This window comes from Scomber scombrus, chromosome 8 (genome assembly GCF_963691925.1).
Source record: "Scomber scombrus chromosome 8, fScoSco1.1, whole genome shotgun sequence".
Taxonomy (NCBI): Eukaryota; Metazoa; Chordata; class Actinopteri; order Scombriformes; family Scombridae; genus Scomber; species Scomber scombrus.
Genome location: NC_084977.1, coordinates 13749020 through 13772126, shown reverse-complemented (window position 1 = coordinate 13772126; position 23107 = coordinate 13749020). Strand labels below are relative to the sequence as shown.

The window sequence follows — 23107 nt, the reverse complement described above, 5'->3', positions numbered from 1 at the left end:
CTAAACCTAGCCGCATATCCACCGCCCTCCCAGATAACACCCTAATGTCTACCATGCTGTACAAAACCACAGCATTTCCTTCTCTCTCAAAAAATGCCACTGAACATGAGCCAGGCAGTATTTCAAAAGATATTTGGTAAAACAAATTTGTAGTATATAAAACGTAAATTTATAAGAGACAGGTTTAATAAGATAGTAATTCAATGGTGCAATACATCAAGAGTGCATTCAAAATGTAAGCCTGTTTAAATACAGACTTAAAAAAAAAAAACTTTTACAGTGTCCTTTTCCAGAATTGGGACACAGTTTCAATCTTCATCATCATTCACATCACAGTGTTTAATGATCACTGCTTAACAATATTCTTTGCGCTCATTGGATCTCAAGAATAATCTGATACTGTGATGTCATATTTTCTCATAACTGCACCACTTTAGGGATATGTTAAAAGTTGAGTGGTTCTCACGAAGACAGAAGAAACTTAATTTGTTGTACTGTCGGTTCAAACCACTTATAACCATTTTTACATATCACCTACCCTCTATTTTCTTTGCTTAGAAAAGTTAAGTATTGATTCAATTTTAAGCAACCACAACTTTTTGCAGCATGTCACTACCTTACAGGGTGTTCCCTCTCCTGTGGCTCCTGAGAGCAGAGTTAATGACCCATTTACTCCTCTGTTTAATAACCTTTCCATCCCCATTTCCACTTACAGTAGCGACTTCTGTCTGTGTTTACTATAGCCACCTCTTGTCTCAGGCCTATCTCTATATCTGTCTGGCCTTTCAGACTTAATCATGTCTCCTTAAAGCATCTTTGGTTGTCTGGCTGTCACCGCAGCGCTGTCCTCTGCTGTCAGTTTGTAAATGTTTCCTCTCTTTCCTCTCCATGCAAGTTTGTGTGTGTGTGAAAGCATGAGTGTGTGTTGAAGAGAGAGAGAGAGGTGTAGCAGCATGTCTCTCCAGACTCCAGCCAAGTCAGCACCTCTTTATTCACACCCACTTCTCTTACTATCTCTTTAGTCCTTGTTCCCTCGCTCCACCACAATCTCTCCATCTTTTCCTTTCTACATCCCTCTCGAAAACCTTCAAAGCACAAAGAGAAGCTGGTTAAGAGGGACGAGAAAAAAAAAGGAGAAATACAGTGAGCGGTTAGACTTGGGACATTGATCCAATAGTCAAGAGAATGCACATGAGTGAATTTATGTTATTTTTAGTTTTTGCACAAACAAATGTGTTTGCAATTACGCTGTGTAAACAATGGATCAACTGGTATGCTCTCGTGGTTTAAAAAAAATGGCTTGCTAGAAAACCACCTCACATAAAAACTGCACTCAGAGCACAAGCAGTAAAATAGGAAGGAAGAGTTCAAGAAGTCGGAGGGTGCAAATAGGTAGCGGGCTGAGGGAGAAAAAGTATGAGAAGAAAGAGAAGGAGAAAAGGAAAAGACGTAGAACAGGATGATGAGGGCGAAAAGGATTGCATACTCCCAGAATGCATGCTGGGTACTGTTGCTACATTATGGTCCAAACAAACACAAGCTGTTGCCTCCCAGCCATTTGAACAAGAGATGAAAGCGAGGTGAAGAGATGAGGGAAAGCAGAGAGAAAGCAAGAGGATACAGTGGAGAGAGAGAGAGAGAGAGAGAGAGAGAGAGAGAGAGAGAGAGAGAGAGAGAGAGAGAGAGAGAGAGAGAGAGAGAGAGAGAGAGAGAGAGAGAGAGAGAGAGAGAGAGAGAGAGAGAAACCTGGTGAATAGAGGGGGAAATTAAAAAACTACTCAAACTACTTTGCAGCTGACAAGGGTGTGTTTCACTACGGATTTGTTTGGAAACGTGTTACAGTGATGATGGAGGGAAATTCCTCTCATTTTCATCTGTTTGAATGTGAAAAAGTGTGTAGGTGTCAGATGGTTGACAAATTAAAGGAAAATCGGACATAAATGTCAGTGTAAGGTGTTGGACAACTATGAACCGTCACAAGAGCATCACAAATCTTCACAAGTGAACTCTGCCAAAGGGATACTTTAACGATGTGGGCGCTGCTGAACACATCAATCCAAAATCTCCCATAAACTGGTGTCTGAAAAACCATTCAGTGGCCCTCTGTGCTTTGTATGGAAGCGTCGGCATTTGTCATGTTTCTCCACACATTAATTCATGTTTTCCCTTCGGTGCATGCCAGTGATTGTTGTCTGCTTGCAATGGTTGGTGCACATAATTTGTATTTGCCCACCTCTCTGTGTGTGTATCTGTCACACAGGTTCACAAGTCTCTCACTGTGGACTTATCCTCCGTAACACTGCCCTTCTTTCCTTAAACAACATATGAGTAATGCAACAAAGATTTTAATAAGCCCAGCATCCACACGCCTTGCTGCGCATTTCCATTTACAGTTTTACAGTACCGGGATCCCTCTATAAATCACACAGCAGCCTTTGGATTAACAGAGGGGAGCCTGAGCAACAACTACCCACAGCGCTTCAGAAATAGTTGAATCATTGCCTTGAAAACAGAGCACAGCTTTCACTTGACGTGTAAATCTAAAGAGGCAGGATGGTAAATTCCACCTCTCAGCTCAGCTCTGGGTTTGTAGAAGGGGAATAATGGGAATCTGGAGTCGTTCCCCCTGGCCTTCCCGAAGCTCTCTCCCTCATTCCTCATCTCTATGATTTCACTTCCTATGCATGCAGCACGACGTCTGTCTGTCTGTCTGCACCATGCTGAGGTGTTATGAGTGACAGCTGTTGATTGGGGTGTGTGCGTCCAAGTTCTGGTTGACTTTCCGGTCAAATACAAAGATCAAGACAGTTCAGGGATCAGATCCAACAGCCGATGGCTGCATGCGGTGGGCCTGACACCGATCCATGTCAAAAAAGGCTGCAGGGAAGGCTCAGCGGTTCAGTGTTAGAAGATTTAAAGTAATTCCCCATGTTTAAATATTTAGACTGCGTGAGCTTGTTGCTGCAGTCTAACACTCTCCGGCTGGGCAGAGAGAAAGTAAAGAGTGAAAGAAGTAGAGAGAGGACGGAGCTGAGCTGAGTCTACAGTGGAGAACGACATTTAGTGAAAATTGTTTGTTTTTGTCCCTGTCAGCTGTCTTTAGCATATCTCCCTGCTGAGACAAGAGGAGGAAAATGAGCAGCTGGTCAACTAGTAGAGAGACTTCTCTCTTATGAACACGTACAAGCACATACGTACATATGATAGAATGTGATATGATATCCGTAGAGGTCTTTATCTCTCTCATCTCAGTCTTGCACCGTGGCTCATTTCCTCTCCTCCACCCCTCGGTTAAACTCGCAGTTACAGTTAAGAGGGAAGCACTTTTATTTTTCATGTGGGCAAGTTCAAAACATTCACACATTTCCGCTCATTATAAATGCTTATGTGCCCGCCATCTTGTTAATGTGTTTTAAAGGAGTGTATATTTGTGTGCATGCAATGTGGAGTGTGTGTGATGCTGGCATACACTGTTCAGCTTCCCGGCATGAGTGCGGAGATACAAGTAAGTGTGCAGGTATGTGAGTGCGTATGTAAGCTATGGTATGCATGTGCAGGTTTTTGTGTAAATGTGAGAGTATATGTGTGTATTATTGAGTGTGTTTCCTTGGCTTGAGCCAATGTCTTACAGCAGTTGTTTCTCAGGATGAGGCCGGCTGGTTTTCATTCTTCTCATCTAATCATGATATGATTTACACCTGGGGCACCAGGTGAATGCAATTTACTACCTTGTAGGGAAACCAGCAGTTGAGCCCCGATAAGTGAACTATTGTATTCGTGTTTTCTTTAGATCCACATAGTTTCTGGTGTGTGCATAAAGGCCAATTTAAACGCTCAAAAGATCAAAGCAAGCTACACTGAAGCATCCATGTGTTTATGAAATGTAGCATTAAGCTTATTGGCACTAAATAGGCTATGAGATGTTCTTTCAGTTGCTAATGAAGTGTGTAATCTTTGAACAAGCTAATGAGCTGTACTGATTTAATCAGAGCTAAGAATTCAAGCAGTGTAGCTAACAGTTACCATAAGACGTTTTCACGCAGACTCACATTCCTGAACATTGACAAGACGATGTAACCTTACATGGGCGCAAAAAAGCATCCGTGTGTTTATAAAAAAAGATATGTGTGTTACCATCACCAGTCAACTTTGCTTACATGGGGCAGTAACAATTTTGATTTATTTAAATGTAATTTTAATATAATTAGTGACAAATTTCCAACAATTAAATTAGCTAATTATTGTATTATTGTAATTCATTGTATGTGAATTAGCTCTTTAAAACACAGTAAAGTGTGTGGATTTTTTTGCATGTTATTTAATGAAACTAAATATTTCTTTTTATAAGAACAGTCATGAAGCGCACATTTTTGTTATTGGTATGAAAGCTATCATTGTCTTGTGACAGTCATGTTAAATTGGATGCACAAATTACAATAGAACTCCACTAACTGTAAATACTAAATTCCTAAAAAAAACCTTTTTGAATAAAGGTGATAATTAGAAAATAATAATGTTTATTTGTGTTTGCCTGCTAGCAGCCATCAGCAATGAGAAGATTAGATGATTAATGCTTGTTTAGTTTTGAAATGTGAGCAAACGGCATCATGAAGAGTGAAAGCAATGTGTAGTATTACACATTGCTTTCACTCTTCATGATGCCGTTGGGAGGGACATTTTCTCAGTGACACATATGCACTGTCACCCTGCAGTGAACAACACTGGCCTCTGGTCCAAACCACACTACTCTTAAAAATACATTTAAAAGTCCAAACTGTCAGTAGGAACACATTAATAATATGTCTCTTTCTCTATATCTCACTTTCTCCATCTATGTGTCGTCTCTGCCGAGCTGAGGAATCACAAAGTGCACACATGACGCACTTATATGGTCTCTCTGTCACTTCATCAAATGTTCCTGGACTACACAGAGGGGAAGACAGCATGAGGCAGAAGAGGCAGAACTAGGCAGCAGGAAGGGATGGCGTCAGTTTAATAAAGGCTAGACAGTGGCAGATGGAGAGGACAGATAGAACAAGCCAGAGAGATAGCAGCTTAAAAGAGATAGACTGGCAGTCAGGATGGAGAGACAGGTAGAAATATGGAGTCAGAGCTAAAGACAGACTGGAGTGCCAGCAGAGACAGACAGATAGACAGACAGGCGGGGAAAAGTGCTGAAAAAAGCAGATATGCAGAGAGGAAGAGCCACACAGTGACATGCACGCCAGGCAGCCTCTCTCCCTCAGTCATCACTTCAACACCACAACACCACAATTGACTTCAAAACACATGGTTCCGCACAATGGGCTATGGGCCTGCACAGCAGAACGTATGCACAAAAATCGATTTTCTGCAAACAGATGCAAAGTGGCTCAGACCCCGCAAAAAACAATACAACGTGTATTTTTTGACAGTAAACTCTTTTTGGTGATGGATATCTCTGCGGATCATATGACTTGTGTCGCAAGCATACACGGACACACGTGTATGTGTGTGAAGTGGTGTCTAGGCCGTGGCAGCGTCAGGAAATTCCATGGGATGTTTTCAATAAGGCCAGGCAGCGGCAGCCAGAGAGCTGGCAAATGAAAACCTGCTGAGGTACACCACAGAACTCCAATGAGACGCTGCGTATCCCAGCACAACTCTTCATGATAAATCGTGTGTTCCTGTGTCGTGTGTAAAAATTACAGTGTATGTTTTTGTTTGTGTATCATTAGAATGAATGTTTTGCTGAGCGAGTGAGAGAAAAAGAGTGTACTGAGGCTTGTGTCTGTTTTAAAATAGCAACAAGTGTCCAATGTGACGTCTCTGCGAGCACGCTTTCCCTTTACTGCTATCATCTGGTGTTGCTGTATCATTCTGTCCAAGGGGAAACAGTGATGCATTCACTTGGACTCACAAAGAGCGCTACGTCATGCTACAGTGGGTGCCTATGATTTGTCCCTATTACATAATACTGATAGTAATAGTGAACAGCAGTGGCTGCAGTGGTGTAGAGAAACAGGAGACGGAGAGTGAAGACAGAAGACAGAAGAATAGAGGAGCTAGATAGACATTTTTTTTGATGAATATTCTTTCAGCAATGTTGCTCACTTCAAGTTAAAGAAGTAGTTTAGGATTTTGCCCCTGTTCCCAATCTTTATGCTAAGCTAAGCTAACTGGCTTCTGGCCATAGCTTCATATTTATCTAAAAATAATGAGAGTGGTATTTTTTTTTCTCAGGAAAAAGCAAATGAGATGTGTTTAAAGTGGACATATGCACATTTCCATTTCGTTTCCTTGTTCTTTACTCGAAATGGAAGCTTCTCAAATATATCTGTACATGTTTGAGCCCCAATCTGATTTCATATGCGAGTGGACAATGTGAACATCCTATGGAACAACCTTATCAACAAAGGCTCCGGAACAGACAGCTATTTGTGGGCAATGTGCAAACAATCTGATTTCATCACAAGGAGGAAGTAGTTAACAATACAAACAAAGCATTCAGAGCAGACTGAAAGCCCTGAATTTTGACTAACAGGGAGCATCTTTACATACATTCACCTCAAATTTTGGAACTTTGACCATGTTGAACATGGACATGTGGCATCATAACAGTATAAAAAATCACAAAAAACATATATATATCCCCTTTAGCTGCTTTAATAATTCCCCTATTTTTGGCTTCTTAGGAAAAAAAACAAAAACAAGCTCCCAGACACACAGCCATAACATATTATCACATTGTAATGTTTGCATAGCTAACGTATCAAAGCTAATGCTAAAGTTGTGTTGCTGGTGACCTAACAAATGTCAACTAAATAAAATAGTCTCTTTTTAGCTCTGGATAACTTCCACCAACTCTTTAGCTGCTCATTTTCTTCTCTGGGTTGTGGTGGACATTTTTCTTCTTTTTTGTTCTAGTCCAGTAGGATACAGTCGGTTATTAAGGGCTACTGTTTGGCAGAAAAAAACAGCTTCTTGCTACTGGTTGAGTAAAGGGAATAAGAGTGTGGATGTGACCAGATTGAGATTGAACCATATATGACATTTTTGGGGGACTTAAAAACTATAAACCAAAATAACGAGCTACTGTAAATAAGGCAAAGCTTAGAGCTGCGAAGTTCAGTGATAAGATTCACAGCTGCAAGCTCAGTCATGACCCTTTCAGTCATTTGATACAGTGCTAATAAAATACTGATTAGTGAAGTTTTATTTATGTATTACAGGCATACACTAATGCAGACTCGTCTACATAAGAATTACTGACTGAAATATGGCTGTAATATGTTTGAGGGAGAAACTCATTTTGTCCAAGGTGCCGTACAGTGGACCATCAATATCATAAAATCTTGGCCCAATTGCAAGCTCCTGTGAAAGAGTAATACTGCTCAGTCAGTCTCTTTTATACTGCCTGGGGTAGACTAATTCAATTATGCCTGCTGGAGCTCTTTCTTACTCTGTAATATGTATTAATAACCTGTTGGTGAAAGTGAAGAAAATAAAGAATGTCTGTTACAACATGTAGAGAGACGTTAGCAGGATGGAGGAAAAAGAGGAGAGAGAAAAAAATCACTTCTTTACCAAGAACAAATGCATACATTTTGCACATTAAAGTACTTATGCTGCAGGAAGGTGTAGGTGTACAGCAAGAGGAAAGGGGGAGGCTGGGAAGTAAGGTGCTGAGCTGAGCAGAGATGGATTTCCTGCCTGAACCACTTTATACACACGTCGTATAGTTTAATTACCCAGTGAAAAAACTGCTGGATCGGACTACGACAGTGGTAACTCTAGAGGATCTTGACCTATGAGCTGCCCCGGCTCCTTCCCGACAATCCTGTTTTCCTTTTGTATTCTGGACGTGGTTCAGGCTGGGAGTAAAGGGTCCAAGGCAAAGGCAGCGAGAGGGGCCATTAATATTTATCTGTTGTATTGCATATACAACAGAGGATCATAGTAACAGAGAGACTGTGGATCTCGCGCCAGGAACCCCAATGTCTGAAATCCCTCATCTTCATTATTCCATTTAATAATCCACAACAATACCACGTACTGTGAACCCACAGCCTACAATTACACACGTCATGTTAATGTGATTTTTGAGATCTGACCGTAAAGATTGGATTTTATGAGATCATATTATTGTAGGCCCACATTTGGCTTGAGAATGACTGTTATACATCTCCCCAGGCTGTTTTTATTTTAAAATATGTCTGGATAATCTTAACCCTCACACCTCCTCTCCATTTTTTATTTCTCTTCATTACTCACAATTTGCTTTGTGGTCAGACTGCTCCTTTCTCAAGCAAGCCGGACCACTTCCAGAGCTACTTTTGAAAATACTGCAGAGCAATGTGAGCACAGTCAGATTTCTGAGAGTTCAGGCTGTCACTTAATACATCCTGGCATCATTGGATGATACAATTTCATGGCTGACTACAGCCAATAGGAAACTGAGACCAGCATGGACAGTTACAGGACCGTAAAGACATGAGTCATCATCCGTAAGAGAGAAATAAGAGATGAAAGAAAGACGCGTTGTGATTAATATAGAGACTCTATATTAACCTTAAGTAATTATGTCTTTTGCTTCTGTCATGTCATTTATCAAATAGGCACAACAACCTGTAGACCCAGTTTGCCTTTCTTATCAGTGATACATATCTCTCTTATTCATGCATTCAAAGCAGGATAGAAACTAATCGTATGAGACATGATATATGTGACAGACTGATATTCAGCCAGATTTAGCATTAGATACTATGATGACAATGTACTTTTTTGCTGGTATATTAGGAGAAGTGTGTGATCAGAAAGTTGTTATTAATAACCTGCATTACAGTATATACAAATCTTTAATAAATTAGTTTATTAAGTAACTTAAGTATTGAATGTCTTTTTTTCTTCGTGTTGTTTGTTCCAATTAAAATCTTTTTTCCATATAAGTTTGTTTAATGTCTTCACTGCATTAGTTTTACAGACCTCTTTCATAATCATAATTAATATATTAATATTACATTTGCATATTGTTACTAATAGTTTAATTGTATGCTTAGTAAATGTTTTGAAATAACGTAATTAATGAGTATGTCTCATTTAGCATTACCCATTCGTTCATTTTTTTTAGCTTTGAAGTTCAGTTCAGTAACTAGTCCACCACAATTAGCTGCTGCTTTAGCAAATCAGACACTTGTATCTGATTTGCCTTCGCAAGGCCCATATAAACTGAGACTTCTTTGTTTACTGTATATGTGTCTGAATATGATATATGAATGAAAAGTGCAGTACTCATTAAATGTATTATAATTATTTATTATTATTATTCTATGTGCACAGGTACTGTATGCCTGTTCAAGTATGAATTCAAGTGTATGCCTGTGTGTGAGCAGGCTAACTGTAATGGTTCTCATCACTTCACACTAGTTGTCAGTTCCCGCACACAATGCTGCAGCCTGTAGGTGACCCGGCACACATGTTCACCTCCAGTCTATCCAGACCAGGTTGAACACAAGGGAATGCTAACACACAGCTGCCTCACCGAAGGGCAAAAAAACCTGGAAAACATGAAGCTGCATTAGAACAAATGTCTATGAAAAAAATGGATCTGTCTTATTAGCCTAAACAAAAGACTCCCTGATGGTTCACTTTAATTGCCCACAGTAATTTAAGGATGGCATTTTCATAACCCTTTTGAATGAATACATACAAGATATTTAGGCATGAAGTCCAGGAGAAAGGCCAGGTGAGGGATAACTGTCAGTTTATGTTTTGAACGTCCGTGCATACTATCATGTCACTATCACTGAAATTGCTAACAACTAGCAATAGGAAACATGGCTGTTTTTTCAATTTCTTGCGAGTCTCCACGCCAAACCCTCAACGCTTTTTTTAGCCCAAGGAGTTGAACTGAGTTTGTTGGCTTTCCGAAGTTCACATGACTTTCATTGTTTCATAAACACAGTGTGTAACAGGAGAAGGATGTATCATCAGCCCTGTTTTCCACTGCAAACACTTATGTGAAGGACCAGTTATTGATAATGGCTCAATGCATCCTTCCACCACGGTCACAGTACATATGCAGACTTATAGTGCTTGTATTATACACATGCGCGCGCACACACACACACACACACATAGCAGCTAGATGGTGCAACAGTGACCTTATCCAAACAGTACAAGAGCACAGGGAGAAAAAATGTTCAGAGTAAGGAACCAGGCATTCAGCATTATTCATTCACTGTGGCACAAACACAAGCACACACACACCATAGAGACGGTACCACCAGTTTTCAGATGCACAAACACAGTCATACAACAGATGCATAGACACCACCTATCACCTGTTTTTACATACACACTTTATGCGTGTATATGTAAAAAAACAAAAAAACAAAAAAAACACACACACACACACAGTGTCTCAATTACAGCCAGCTACCACCTCAGAAATGAAGAAACCATGTTTGTTTCAATTAGCATTCCTGGCTAATGCTGTGGTGTAGTGTGTCCTGAGGGAAGTGTGTGTGCCTGTGTGCGTGTGTGTGTGTGTGTGTGTGTGTGTGTGTGTGTGTGTGTGTGTGTGTGTGTATATACGTATGCATGGACGGTTTTTCATGCCAGAGATCTGGGAACAATTGTACACTATTATTTTCCTGCTTTTCTCCTGTTTTGCTTTTAAACACAAAAGAGAGTGACTTGTTTACTATAAACACGTGTTGGCGCTGACAGAATCGCTGTTCCAGACCAAAGCAATGCTGATCTCGCTTTCACTTCACAATTACATAGAAACACACACTCTCAGCTCCAATCAGGATGTATTTGAAAAGATCCCCTTTGCAGTGGCTGAAATGATGATTCTCTCATTGCTTGACTGTCAACCAAGGTGTCCGAGGGCAGGAAACTGAACCTATACTTCACCCTAAACATCCCCCTTAAAGTATATGAGACCCTCTTACCTGCACCAAAGGCAAAGAAGTAAGTCTGGTTTGGATTTCTCTGCAGCAGGGCAGACACACGGCGAGCCATTCGCTCGTTGCGTTTGTAGATGAGCTCCTGGCGGAAGTAGCTGTCAATCTGTAGGGCCGTCATGCGGTCATGAGCTGGCAGAGAACTATTGATGAAGTGAGGCAACTGAGAGAAAAAGAAAAGTAGAGAGAAAATTAAAAGCTGAAAATCTATAGCAGAGTAAAAAAAACATGAATCCTTGAAACCATGCATACATCCAACATAAAAGGAAAGAAAGGATGTCAAAGAAAACTGAGAGGGACAGAAACGAGAGGACTGGATGGGAGTGTGAGACCTGGCAACTAGGAATGTTTCTAATGTGACAGCTTGACAGAAAATGACCAATGCAGGGCTCAGTACTATAGGCTGGTTTCTAAATGAGAAAACATTAATGAATGGAGGAGTGAGAGAGAGAGAGAGAAGAGTCAACACTGTGTGTGTCTGTGATGAACACTGACTTGTTTATACAGTAGGCTGTGTGATAGTGTGTGTGTGTGTGTGTGTGTGTGTGTGTGTGTGTGTGTGTGTGTGTGTGTGTGTGTGTGTGTGTGTGTGTGTGTGTGTGTGTGTGTGTGTGTGTGTGTGTGTGTGTGTGTGTGTGTGTGTGTGTGTGCGCGCACTTTGGAGGTCTGAGCTTGTTTGCTCGTACAAGTACTGTATGTCCATGAGTGGGAGCATGTGAATGTGTGTTTAATTGCTGTGTGATTTATTAAGAGCCAGACAGGCAGAGACAGATCACGCTGGCTCTGTTCCACTCTTGGCTGCATCGGTGGATTCAACAGGCTGTTAATCTGAGAGGATGAGTCGGGGTCTGTGGTGGGGTAGCAGAGGTTTGGCATCGGGGGGTCTGAGCTGTCCAACTCCGCAACACACCCAAACACACACACTGTCTCCCTTTACTCTGTCTTTAGCTCTACTTCCTCTCGGGGTATCAAATATGATTTTTTTCTGTCTGTTTCTCATAATATACATGTAATAAATTCTGAATTAATGGAGATAAGTTAAATCCTATTACATTAAAGAACATCTGTATGGTCTGCTCCCTCTTCTTGGTGCTTTGGTATGCTGTTTGCTGAATAATATATATTATATCTTTTCTTAATTTGGTAGTGTTGTGGTAAATGTATGTGGTAATTTTTTCCTATTTTGAACTTGTGTTAAGTGAAGGTTATCTGTTTGTTTATGATTTATGATTTAATGAATGATCTAAAAAAAATGGCCAGATTACCAAAGATTTGTTATGGATATTCCTAATAATTACCACAGCTCCACACTTTCGTCCATTGTAATATATACTGTAAGATGAAGGCATATTTAAAAATGACATTGTATTGTCTCGTTTGGCACTGAAAAACTTTAAAAGGGATGTGGGGGAAACTGACCAGTGCCTTTTACCATGGGAGCAGAAAATTATACACTTACTGAGCACTTTATTAGAAACACTTCTGTACTTCCTAATAGTTTGCCCCCTCTCATGTATGTTAATGGGTTGACAAAATATTAGGAACACTTTTCAGTATAATGCACTCCATTAAGCCACCACCAACCACTACAACCACAATAATAAACACAAAGTAAAATTACCACCTTTCTGACAATGTCAACAACTGAAAATGTACAAGCTTTGTAAAAGTAGATTTTATGGCAGAGCTCTTGTATTGGATTGCACAGGTGTTCCTAATAAAGTGCTTGGTGAGTGTATATCCTTCCTCAACTTGATAATGCTTAGTGACTCACTGCTTAGTGCACCTAATGATGCACACCTGTCCCCATTAACACTGACTAAGCAGACAATCTTCCCCAACACTACAAAATGCACTCAAAAAGGAAACATCACAGCAGGACTGAAGCCCTTCATCAAAACATTGTGAAACCCAAACTACTCAGCTGAAACCTGTTTTCTGTTACGTGTGTAACATGACTAACAGATCAACAAACATTGAACTGACAATACAGATTTAACACAGTAATGTTAGGAACAGGGGCCTAGAGAAAAGGGAAAGAAGCAACCTTTCACAATGTACCAAACGGTAGTTTTAGCAGTAGTAGAAATATTAGTTTGGTCATTGTTGTAGCCACAGCTGCAAACAAAATTCTTTATTTTCCCCATATTTATTTATCAATGCATCACCATTTATTTCCACTATTCCTTCTGCAAATCAGCATTTGGCATAAACACATATTGGTTTGCATAAACCATGACACCATCACATGCTGTTGAACAAATCTCTTCCATTATGTACATTTCCTTTTCCTAAAACCACATAGCTGCACGCTGACAGCTCAGCATTATGCACAAAGAATATAAGGGTAGAGATTGATTCGCTGAGGGGTGTGCAATGGGACAAGTTTCTTCTTCTTACTTTTTTTCCAAGTTGGAAATAATGAAATGAGTAGATTAAAGAGAGAAAGACATTTGCGTTATTTAGTTATGTGTTTTGCGTGTGTGTGTGTGTGTGTGTGTGTGTGTGTGAGCCACATATGCAGATTTGTTAAATCTGGTGCTGTATTAGAGTGTGACAAGAACACACACATACAGTACATATAGCACATGCAAGCGCTGTCTAAAACTGAGTTGCTAGTTGATACAACAATAGAGCAGCTGCAAATTGTGCATAAATCTGTGTGTGTGTGTGTGTGTGTGTGTGTGTGTGTGTGTGTGTGTGTGTGTGTGTGTGTGTGTGTGTGTGTGTGTGTGTGTGTGTGTGTGTGTGTGTGTGTGTGTGTGTGTGTGTGTGTGTGTGTGTGTGTGAATACATAGGGGGGATTTATTGAACCACATGTGAACAAGGAGCTGTTCTCCAGCATCCATCCAAAATATGTACCTGACACATTTTCTCTCACTCCTTTCACAGTTTGTTCTCCTTACAGTCTGTTTCACATAACGGTTGAAAGGGTCTGATTCACACCTACATAGGATATTTATTTCCTTTAGTGATGTACTTTAAACCATTCACATGTGTGCGCTGCAGTTAGTTAATGCCAGTTTGTGTAGTGTAGGTGATATTTTGGCAGCTTAAACTGCTGTCTGGTTGTCTTTTGTTGTGCAGCTGCATAAAGAGTCCAGTTGAAATTGGTCATGTGGAGTCATGTTCACAAGAAAAGGAATATTTCCCATAAATAGCAAAGGCATACTGCTTCAATAAGGTTCAAAACTTAAAAGATTTTACTATATGTTGTGTAGTTTTTGGACTTAAAAAATAAACAGCGCTTGCAAATTCCTTTTACTTCAATGTTGATAATCCAGACTACATATTTTGGATAATCAACTATAATTCAAGATTATTAGCCATTCTGAATGTCCATTAGCCAAAACAGGCTTATTGAAATAAACCAGAACATGACTCACTGCATACGTTTCAACATATTTATGAGTCTAAATAAAGGCCAGACATGTAATAAATCTGTGGTATGTCATTTCTGTGGTGTACATAAACTACAGTACAAACACACAGAGTAAACCTGAGAGACAGAAAAAAACCTTGTATATCTAGTAAAATGAGGATATTACCTGCCACAGTTAATTTTTACTCACATTTGGCAGGTTGGTGGTCGTTAATTTCAAGCGCTGATGAAATCCAAATGTTTGTATGGCACGTGCATTACATTACATTACTCACGCATCTTACTCACTTTGCTTGTACATAAATGATCGGTCAAAGAAAACCACATTCACACAGAAGGAGCCTGAAGCCTCATGTAGTCTCTCTGTGTTTTTTCAGGGTGAATGACCCGGGGTCATCCAGACTGACAGGACTTCATGCTTCAAAAGTAAGACGAAGCAGAGTTGGATTATCATGGGGAAATAAGTCAAAGAGAGAGAGAGAGAGAGAGGTGGAAAAGGAGTGCTTCATCATTGCTCTGATGACTGAGGATAGTGTGAGTGTTTCATGACGAGAGCAGAAAGTGTTCGGTCGGAGAGGGGTCAAGGTGGGAGTGTAGCAGTAAATGCAGATAAGGTATCACAGGAAAGGCCATTAGCTCCTCTATATCCCAAACTGCATGGGAAATGTGGAGTGACAGCGAGGTATTTTCTCCCTTCCTTACTACTGGCCCCGCTCTGCACTCACATTTTTGTGAGTGCATGTTTTTTCCCCTGATTTGTCTCCTTGAAGTCCTTCTATTCTATTCTTTTATACTTTCCTTTTTCTTAACATAAAACCATAAACACACAAAAAAACCCATATGACATTGTGACATAGAACAAGATTTATTTGATACCAAAGTTTTTCCTTTGAATTTGTTTCTTGCCTGTTCTTTTTAAATCTTTATTTTCTCTCCATGTTTTTTTTCTTTTCTGTCATCTCTATCTATCTTTGACTTTATTAATGGATGTGAGATCAATTGAGTGTTGAAATGCATTACCCTATCATGCACCGCTCTGTTGTGCACTGCTCTGGGGCCCATCATCTGCCTCTTTCTAATATGACGAAGATTGAACTGGGAGAACATCAGGAGTGTTGTAGCCCTCTGGATTAAGTCCTATCTATCAAAAAACACCTGCTCTTTTACGGCCCTGAAAGTTTCTCTCTCCCTCTCTTTCTCTCTCTCTCTCAAACACAGACACACACACACACACACACACACACACACACACACACACACACACACACATGAACCTGCTATAGATCACCAGACTACAGAAGCATGCACCAGAGTTAGGTCAGGCGTCTGATTGCTCTAGCATGTGCTGGGGAATGTTAATACATGTTATTATGACATGAGAAGCGGCGAACTGGTATGATTTAAAACGCTTGTGCTGGAGACGACTGTAGCCACAAACTGCAGGTGAAACTGTGGCTAACAAGCTCTTTATGGCCCCCAGAGAGAAAAAAGATACAGACAGTGAGAGCAAGACAGAGAGAGAAGAGGCAGATATGTTTATCAGCGCTGAAATCTGACCATTAAATCGTACATACATTCTCTTATTTTGTGTGTCTCTGGTGTAAATGATGTGGAATCTTTGCAGCTGAGCGGTGAGTTGAGGTTACATGGTGTTTTAGGTTTAATGGGACTTAAGCATCAACGAGGGAGGGTGAAATAATTGACTTATGAGGGCTTATGTGGAGGGCTTTTGAGTTCATCTGTATTTGAGGGCGGAGATGGAGTGACAGCTTCTTCGTGTGGGATCTGTGTATGTGTGTGTACTCTATTAAATGGCCTTTTGACAGCTAGCAGGGCTGGGTGCAAAGAATGATGAGGAGGCCATCAGTGATGGAGCAGAGGCTATGTTAGCAATCGCAACGTTAGAGGAGGGCAGATGGTGTATTTACAGGCGAGTCCGGAGCTATTCAATTGTCAGCCTATCAAGTAACTTGAGGTTAAGAGTGATTAAGATGGTAATGTGCAGTTTTATGGAATTGATGGTGACGCTAGAGTAAAAGCAGAGAAGTCTGTATGAAAAGGTTTCTAACTCAAACCGAAGGTCTGACAGATTTTAGATGCTCTTGGATTTTTTTGTCCAAGAAAACAACACAAAATCACAAGGATTCATTTTCAGTCCCAAAATTGGATTCTTGGCAGAGAGAAAAAGCCCAGGGGAAAAACATTTACACCGTGGCAGACAAGCGTTGCACTTGGTTGGCGCTGTAAAGTGATAAATACAAATGTGAAAGTATAAGTTTACATGATACCTAACATGCATAGATTCTGTGGTTTCTGAAGGAAAGAAACTGAATATGTGACAAATCTTATTTCCAACTTTATGAAATCTGAAGAAACAGATTTTTACAGCATGAAGGTAGTACGACCTTTCCAGCAGAACCACATAGAGAGGAGTATATGAGAAAATGTAGGCGATTGTAATAATGATATTGTACTTTTGGTAAAAGTTTTTATTTATGCTGAACTGTTCAGGCTTTTTATCTAGCTGGCTTCAGCCTGCTGAGGAGAACTCATAGTCTGAAGTGGTAGATGGGAAGAGGGGCAGGGGAAGGTTGACCTCATGTCTCTCTACTGAAAGCCTGAGGTAGAAGGAGTGGGGAATCTAGCACACCTAATTTGTACGGTAACCTACTGATGCAAAAAGTCAAATCAGTTATACTTCTAAATAAACCATAATTCATACAGTGAATCTGTAGTTTCACAGACACATTGTTGCATTTTTTGTGGGTTTTCCTCGTTAAGAATGATATAAAATCAGTCTGTACACCACCAGACAGTTTAGTCTTGACTCTTGGTTAACACTGGTAATGTGTGTATGTGTGTGCAGTTTACTTTTATTTCTGTGTTTTTTATCAGCAATTTGTTATATGTTAACAATATGTGTGATAATTTGATTCTTTATTTTATTTATATTTATATACTACAGTTGTTCCTATTCTTCGTACTTAATTTTTGGTATTTGTGATTGTTATAATTGTATATATATATATGGTTGTGGTTGATCAGCAAACACAACTAATTAATGAATACAACAATAAAATAAATACAGTATTACATTTTAAGAGTCATTTAAAAGGCTGATAGCAGCAGGAATGAATGACTTGTTGAAACTATTTGTTCTGCATCGTTCAGTTTATATTTTGAGTAAAGAACAAGAAAAATAAATTAAATCCTTTTACTATTGTTTGTTTATGTAGCCTCCCAAGCCACCAGAATTCTGCAGGGGGCGGCTTCTGGAAAATAACCAATCAGAACAGAGTTGACTCATTGGAAAGGGGGCCTTAAAGACACAGGAGCTGAAACAGCCTGTTTCAGACAGAGGCTAAATTGAGGGGCTGCATAAAAGGCCAGTATAAAATAAGGAGTTTTTGAACTGTAAGTCATGCAAAGATATTCCAGTGGAAAGTCAGAATAAAAATATAGACCTGTAAATGTGCATGATACGTCCCATTTAACACAGCTGATATGAAGAATGTTAAGATGTGCAGGCTAACTTGCTGCTCAGACTGCAGACATATAAATTCCACATTGTTTCAGCTGGCAAAAAGGTTAATAGGCAGTACATTTTTATTTTGGTCTTTTAGCCCACATTTAAACAAATTAGGTAAATTGGGACAAACCTGTGAGGTGTCGTGGTTGAAGATAATGGAGCTGAGATCTCCACAGTTGTAGTGAGTAATGAGGTCTTCAGTGGTGAAGGAGCCCTGCAGACTGCCTGCTCGTACGCCTTCATGCTGCAGCAGTGTTTGGTTCAAAGCAAACAGCACCTGCAGGGAGAGAGAGACAGAGGCAGGAAGGGTGCTGTTACTTTCTGCATCCACAAATCCAGTTTTCTCTGCTATGCGCTCAAGAGGAATTTGCCATGAAGGGGGAGAATTGTGCACGCATGGCCAGTGTTCCTCTTTAAAAAATATAATGTGACCTTATTATACAATGAAGCTGTTATGCTGAACGTTGGAGAAATGTATGTTCTTTTGCAGCGTTTTCATTTCTTTCAGGATATTTTCATACACTTTCCATACGGGCTGACTGCAGGTAAAACAGACCACAAAAGGCATGGCAAGACTCCACTGGCTTTCTTCTGAAGGAAGGAGAAAACAGTGGAAGAAAGTAGAGAGCTGACGATAGAGAGAACCTTTAAAAATAACCCTTTTTTCTCTCTTTCACCAGCAGGGCCAGGGTGCCGTAAATTTACAGCGCCCATTAAAATCAAAAGTAAACCCTCTTTAGAGAGAATTTATTGCGTGCAGCCGCCAGCCAGCCCAATGACTCCACAGCTGTCCTAGACACCAGGGGTTAACCTCCCTGCTCCCGCCCTCTACAATCCCACGCCACATCTGAATGGCCTGGCAACTGGGACCAAGTTGTCAATCACTGCTAAGCTCTCTTACAGGAACCAGAGGTGTGCATGAAGAAGAAAGGATTTATTTCTTTATTTGTGGAATTACAGCAGATTCACACTGTTCTACATTGCAACCAAATAGCTCATGTGCAGTTGTTTGACTTGATCAGACCAAGTGACTCAGCTCATCATATCTTCAAACCACACCAGTCTGATCCACGTCTATGATCCTAATTACCCTCACTAAGAAACCTGACTAGTGCTTCGGAAAATACTGCAGGGAGAACGTCAGCATCCAGGCCCAGATGATTTGTGGAGCAGCTTAAGGCCGATACAGCTGCACAACTGATTGAGTCCGATGTCAAAAGTCTGGGTCATAATTCACGCAATTAAGTTATGTTTTTGCAATCATAAATGCCCATATCGTGCATGTTGAATGTTTCAACTCCAGGTAACCTTTACGCTGGGATAATCACAACCAATTTCTAAGCTCAACCTTGTGACTCTCCCCCTCTCCCTCCCTCTGAGGTCATTGTGTTTGCTAACCAGTCTTGTGGGCTCTATGTGTTTCTTTTTCATAATGCAAAGAGACAACTGATGAGCTAAAGGCATATAGCACTCTCTCATTATCCCCCTCTCTTGTCTTTACTTTTCTCTTCCCTCCGCATTCTTCACTTTTTTACTCTAAAAACGAGTCACCATCCTCCTCTCATCTCTCTGCCAGCGCCGGATCTCCAGCCCTTCCTCCCGCTGTACGGTAAGAAAGCTGAGTCTGGTCTTATTTATTCTTTTCGACATGTTTCATCAAGCATGTTTTTTGCTATGCTCAGCGCCATGCTGTCGCCTTGCCAGAGGCGCATAATCCAGGAATGAGTTCTGATCAAACCTGTGACCATTTCAGTCCTGAAAAAAGATGTCTTTATGCTTTCCTCAGCTCATATCTCAACACCAGACTTTCCAGACTTCCCTGTTGGCTTAGTAATGACAGTATTCTTCGCTTCAGTCTCTATTTCCATCTCATATGAGATTCTCTTATTGCTTTTTACTGCTCCAGGTCATGTTGAGTCGTGAGACCAGGCACAGAGAGCCTAAAATTTGCCTGGTGGCTAATTAGCTACAGTAGCTAATTTTGCTGCTGCAGATGTTGACTCTGTGCCAGGGAGTTGCCACTGCCCCAAGCCCCTGACCCACAGGGCTGTTTGCCACGTCTCGAGGGTTTTTCCAAGAGAAACACCAGGCCCTGGGTAGAGTCAGGGGACGGAGCTGGCAGAGCACGCACACCTGCCGGGCTGTTTGTAATGCTGCCAGTTCCAGTAGTTTCCCCTTAACATGGCAAACTGCACCAGACACGACGGACAGGAGACTGAGTGCGTTGGAAGAAGGGAGGGGATGTGTGGCTGGTTGTGTTTTTAAGGGAGTTGTTATTTCAATATTGTCCGTCTCCCGGGGAAAGAACATCTCTGCAGCTGTAACCATGGCGCCTAAGTTTGCGCTGAGCTGAATGAGAGAGCATGTCAATCACTGCAGGAGAGGCAAAGGAGGGGGAGAGAGGAAAATGCAAACATTGTGTGTGTATGCTTGCATGTATAGGTATAAGCGTGAATATGTGTGCATGTGCACGCACACATGTGTTGACTGACTAAGTGGGTGTTCTCATGCTGAAGTGGTCCACTCACTTTGACAGACTGGCTCTTTTATAGCCAGGCCTTTTTTAAAGTAACTAACATTGACTCTGTTGACCACATAGTTTACTACTACTGCAGGTCTCTCTTTTCCCTTTTTTTTCTCTCCTCGCTTCATCTAATACATGCGTGAGAAACTCCCATTGTAATTAAATAAAAGCTTTATAAGAACAAAGCTGGAAGGAGCAGAGCACACACGGATGGTCTTGGAACCAATGATCTGAGAGCAGCACTCCAAAAATTCATTAGTGAGCATTGGAAAGAAAACAGAAAAAGGGGTCAGGCAGGAGTGGGAGGTACGTGAAAAAAAAGAAAGAGAAAAGAAATCAGAGACCTTTTAAGTTTCAGAAAATGTCATTTATCAACATATCTGTGCATTGCAGCAATTGACCTTGAAGTGCATTAAGTCCTGACTGTTTGCTAGCAATAGTGTTAGCTTGTTTGAAGGTTTTACGAGTCTGTAGCATGTAATAAGTAGGTGCTGATGACAAGGTGCTGGAACCGAGAGAGCGCACTCTTGTCGACTACATCACTCCCCCATTATACCTCCTTAAAGCTGAATCGGAGAATGTGAGTGATGGATAGAGCGTAAAGGCTTTGGGCTGCCATACAACAGAAGGAAGTGTCAAACTGTGGAGGCCAAACACAGAACTCTGGCAAAGAGGAGAAAACAATATCCTTAACAGCTAGGAGTCTGTTAAAGCACATGAGAAGCATATATCATTAAAAACTAACCCAGGTCAAGAAAAACCAACATACTGTCACTTGTCCATCCTGTCTGCTTCAGTCTCTTACCCTCCCTCACGTCCATTTTTCTCCAAGCATCACTTTTAATTTCCCTATCCATTACTCATTTCTTCTCTTGCTGTGGTAAAACAATGAGACACTATTTCACTGTTCTACAATCCTGCAGAGAAACAAGAAAGAGAGAACAAAGGAAGGGAGGAGTAAAAGCATGAAAAAGACAAGGAGCAGAGAACAAAAGCCGGAGAGAGAGAGAGTTGAAAGTGTGAAAGAATGGCATAAGACAAATAAAAACTTGTTTTCTTTGATAGTAGCATGTGTTGTACAGATGGAGGTGATTCTTCCCCATTTGCGCAGTAAAGAGTTTGTGTTAGTGGGCATTCAAAGTGTATGCGTAAGGCCTGGCATGAGTACTGGGTAGGTGGTCAGGTGTATGAAATCCTGAGGGTGACTGCCAGAGTTTCTTCCCTCATTTCCTTCATTCTCCCAACACTTCTGTATTTCTCTTTATCTACTCTCTTTCTATTTCTCCATTTTATCCTTATTGACAAATGCAAAGTCATCTCAATGCTAGGACTTAAGTTTACCATTATATCTCTTGTTTTAAACAAGCCCTCTTTCCTTTCCTTTTTTGTCCTCACATCAAAATATCAACAAATCTATTCCTTTATATCATGATATTGGCTGCCACTATAGGTAATCATCTGGAATGCTTTGCAGCGGTTTGCCACCCTTTTTGCATTTGTGACATATTTTTGTGTACGTGCAACCTCTATGAGCTCTTATAGTTACACTAAAAGGTGATTTCCCTCTCTATTACTCTCAGATTGTTGTCATGAATTTTTTGTGACCAAAAAAGGTAAAACTATGCAGTATTTCACAAAAAGCCAAAGATTCATTGTACACAACAAGTAATTTCACTGCTAAGATGACAAGTTCTTACAGTATGATGCAAGCAAAGCACTGTTATTTGTTATTATCCTTATTTCTTCTATTCAGAGGAAGCACAAATGGAGCAAACGCAGGAGGGAGAAGCTGAAACATTATCATTGTGACAGATTTGTGGAAAACGGATCCTAAAGAAGACATATCATGCATATTTCCAGGTCTGTATTTATATTTCGGGGCCCTACTGGAATATCCTTGGATGATATACAGTTAAACTCCTTATTTTTCTTATACTGGCCCATTATGAAGCCCCTCAGTTTTGCCTCTGTCTGAATGAGCCCCTTTCTCTTTAAGGCCCGCTGATGTCATCACAAGGAGGAAGTAAAGGTAACTTTGAAAACGAGGTATTCAGAGCCAGCTGAAGCCTGGCCTGAACTTTTGACTGTCTGAGAGCATCTTTACATTTGTTCACCTCACGTTTTAGAACTTTAAAAATGTTATATTGTTAATGCTGTTAATTTACTTTGTGGCACCTTTAAACTCAGAAAGTCTCAACAAAATGAGAATGAATCTCTTTTTCTTAGAGTCTTTATCTCTAGTCATTTAATCGTCGCAAACAGTTTCAGGGTGCTGGTTCCCCTCGACCGGTTTCGTCTCCCTGTGAGCCGCTTGTGTTTCATTGCCAGAGAAAGAGAAGAGCCAGACCTCTGACCCAAGACACGCACTGCTGGGTTCCTTCGGGCTGAGCCATTTTCCCAAATGGGCTCTGACTACATCTGACTACACACAACAGGAGGGGATTGGGTTCACAGCACCCTGGGGTGACTGAAGGGAAGGAGGTAGGGAGTTGAAATAACATCCAGGGCAACCCAAGAATAGGAGAAGTGCGATATCTCATCCCTGTTCCCCACAGAGCAGCCCAAAAAAAGGATGGATACCAATTTGTGTGAGCGTACTCTCCCTTCATGGCCACAGTAGAGAACTATAAAAGAATTCATAAAAAGATAAAAACACCCGTGTCCACCCTTTTAACCTGTAACATCTCAGTATGACTTCATGCCTGAGTGTGCATGTAGTAGTG

At 40.7% G+C, this 23107-nt stretch overlaps 1 protein-coding gene across 1 annotated transcript in view; it reads right to left on the bottom strand.

Annotated features, from left to right (window-relative positions):
- The window catches only part of trabd2b (TraB domain containing 2B), a 68896-nt gene that overhangs the window by 8833 nt on the left and 36956 nt on the right, over positions 1–23107 (bottom strand). The window contains exons 3-4 of the mRNA XM_062424582.1: positions 17991–18137; positions 10938–11112 (exon numbers count right to left, since the gene is read on the bottom strand). Of these exons, the coding sequence (XP_062280566.1) occupies positions 10938–11112; positions 17991–18137 (322 nt within the window). The remainder of the gene's footprint in view (positions 1–10937; positions 11113–17990; positions 18138–23107) is intronic.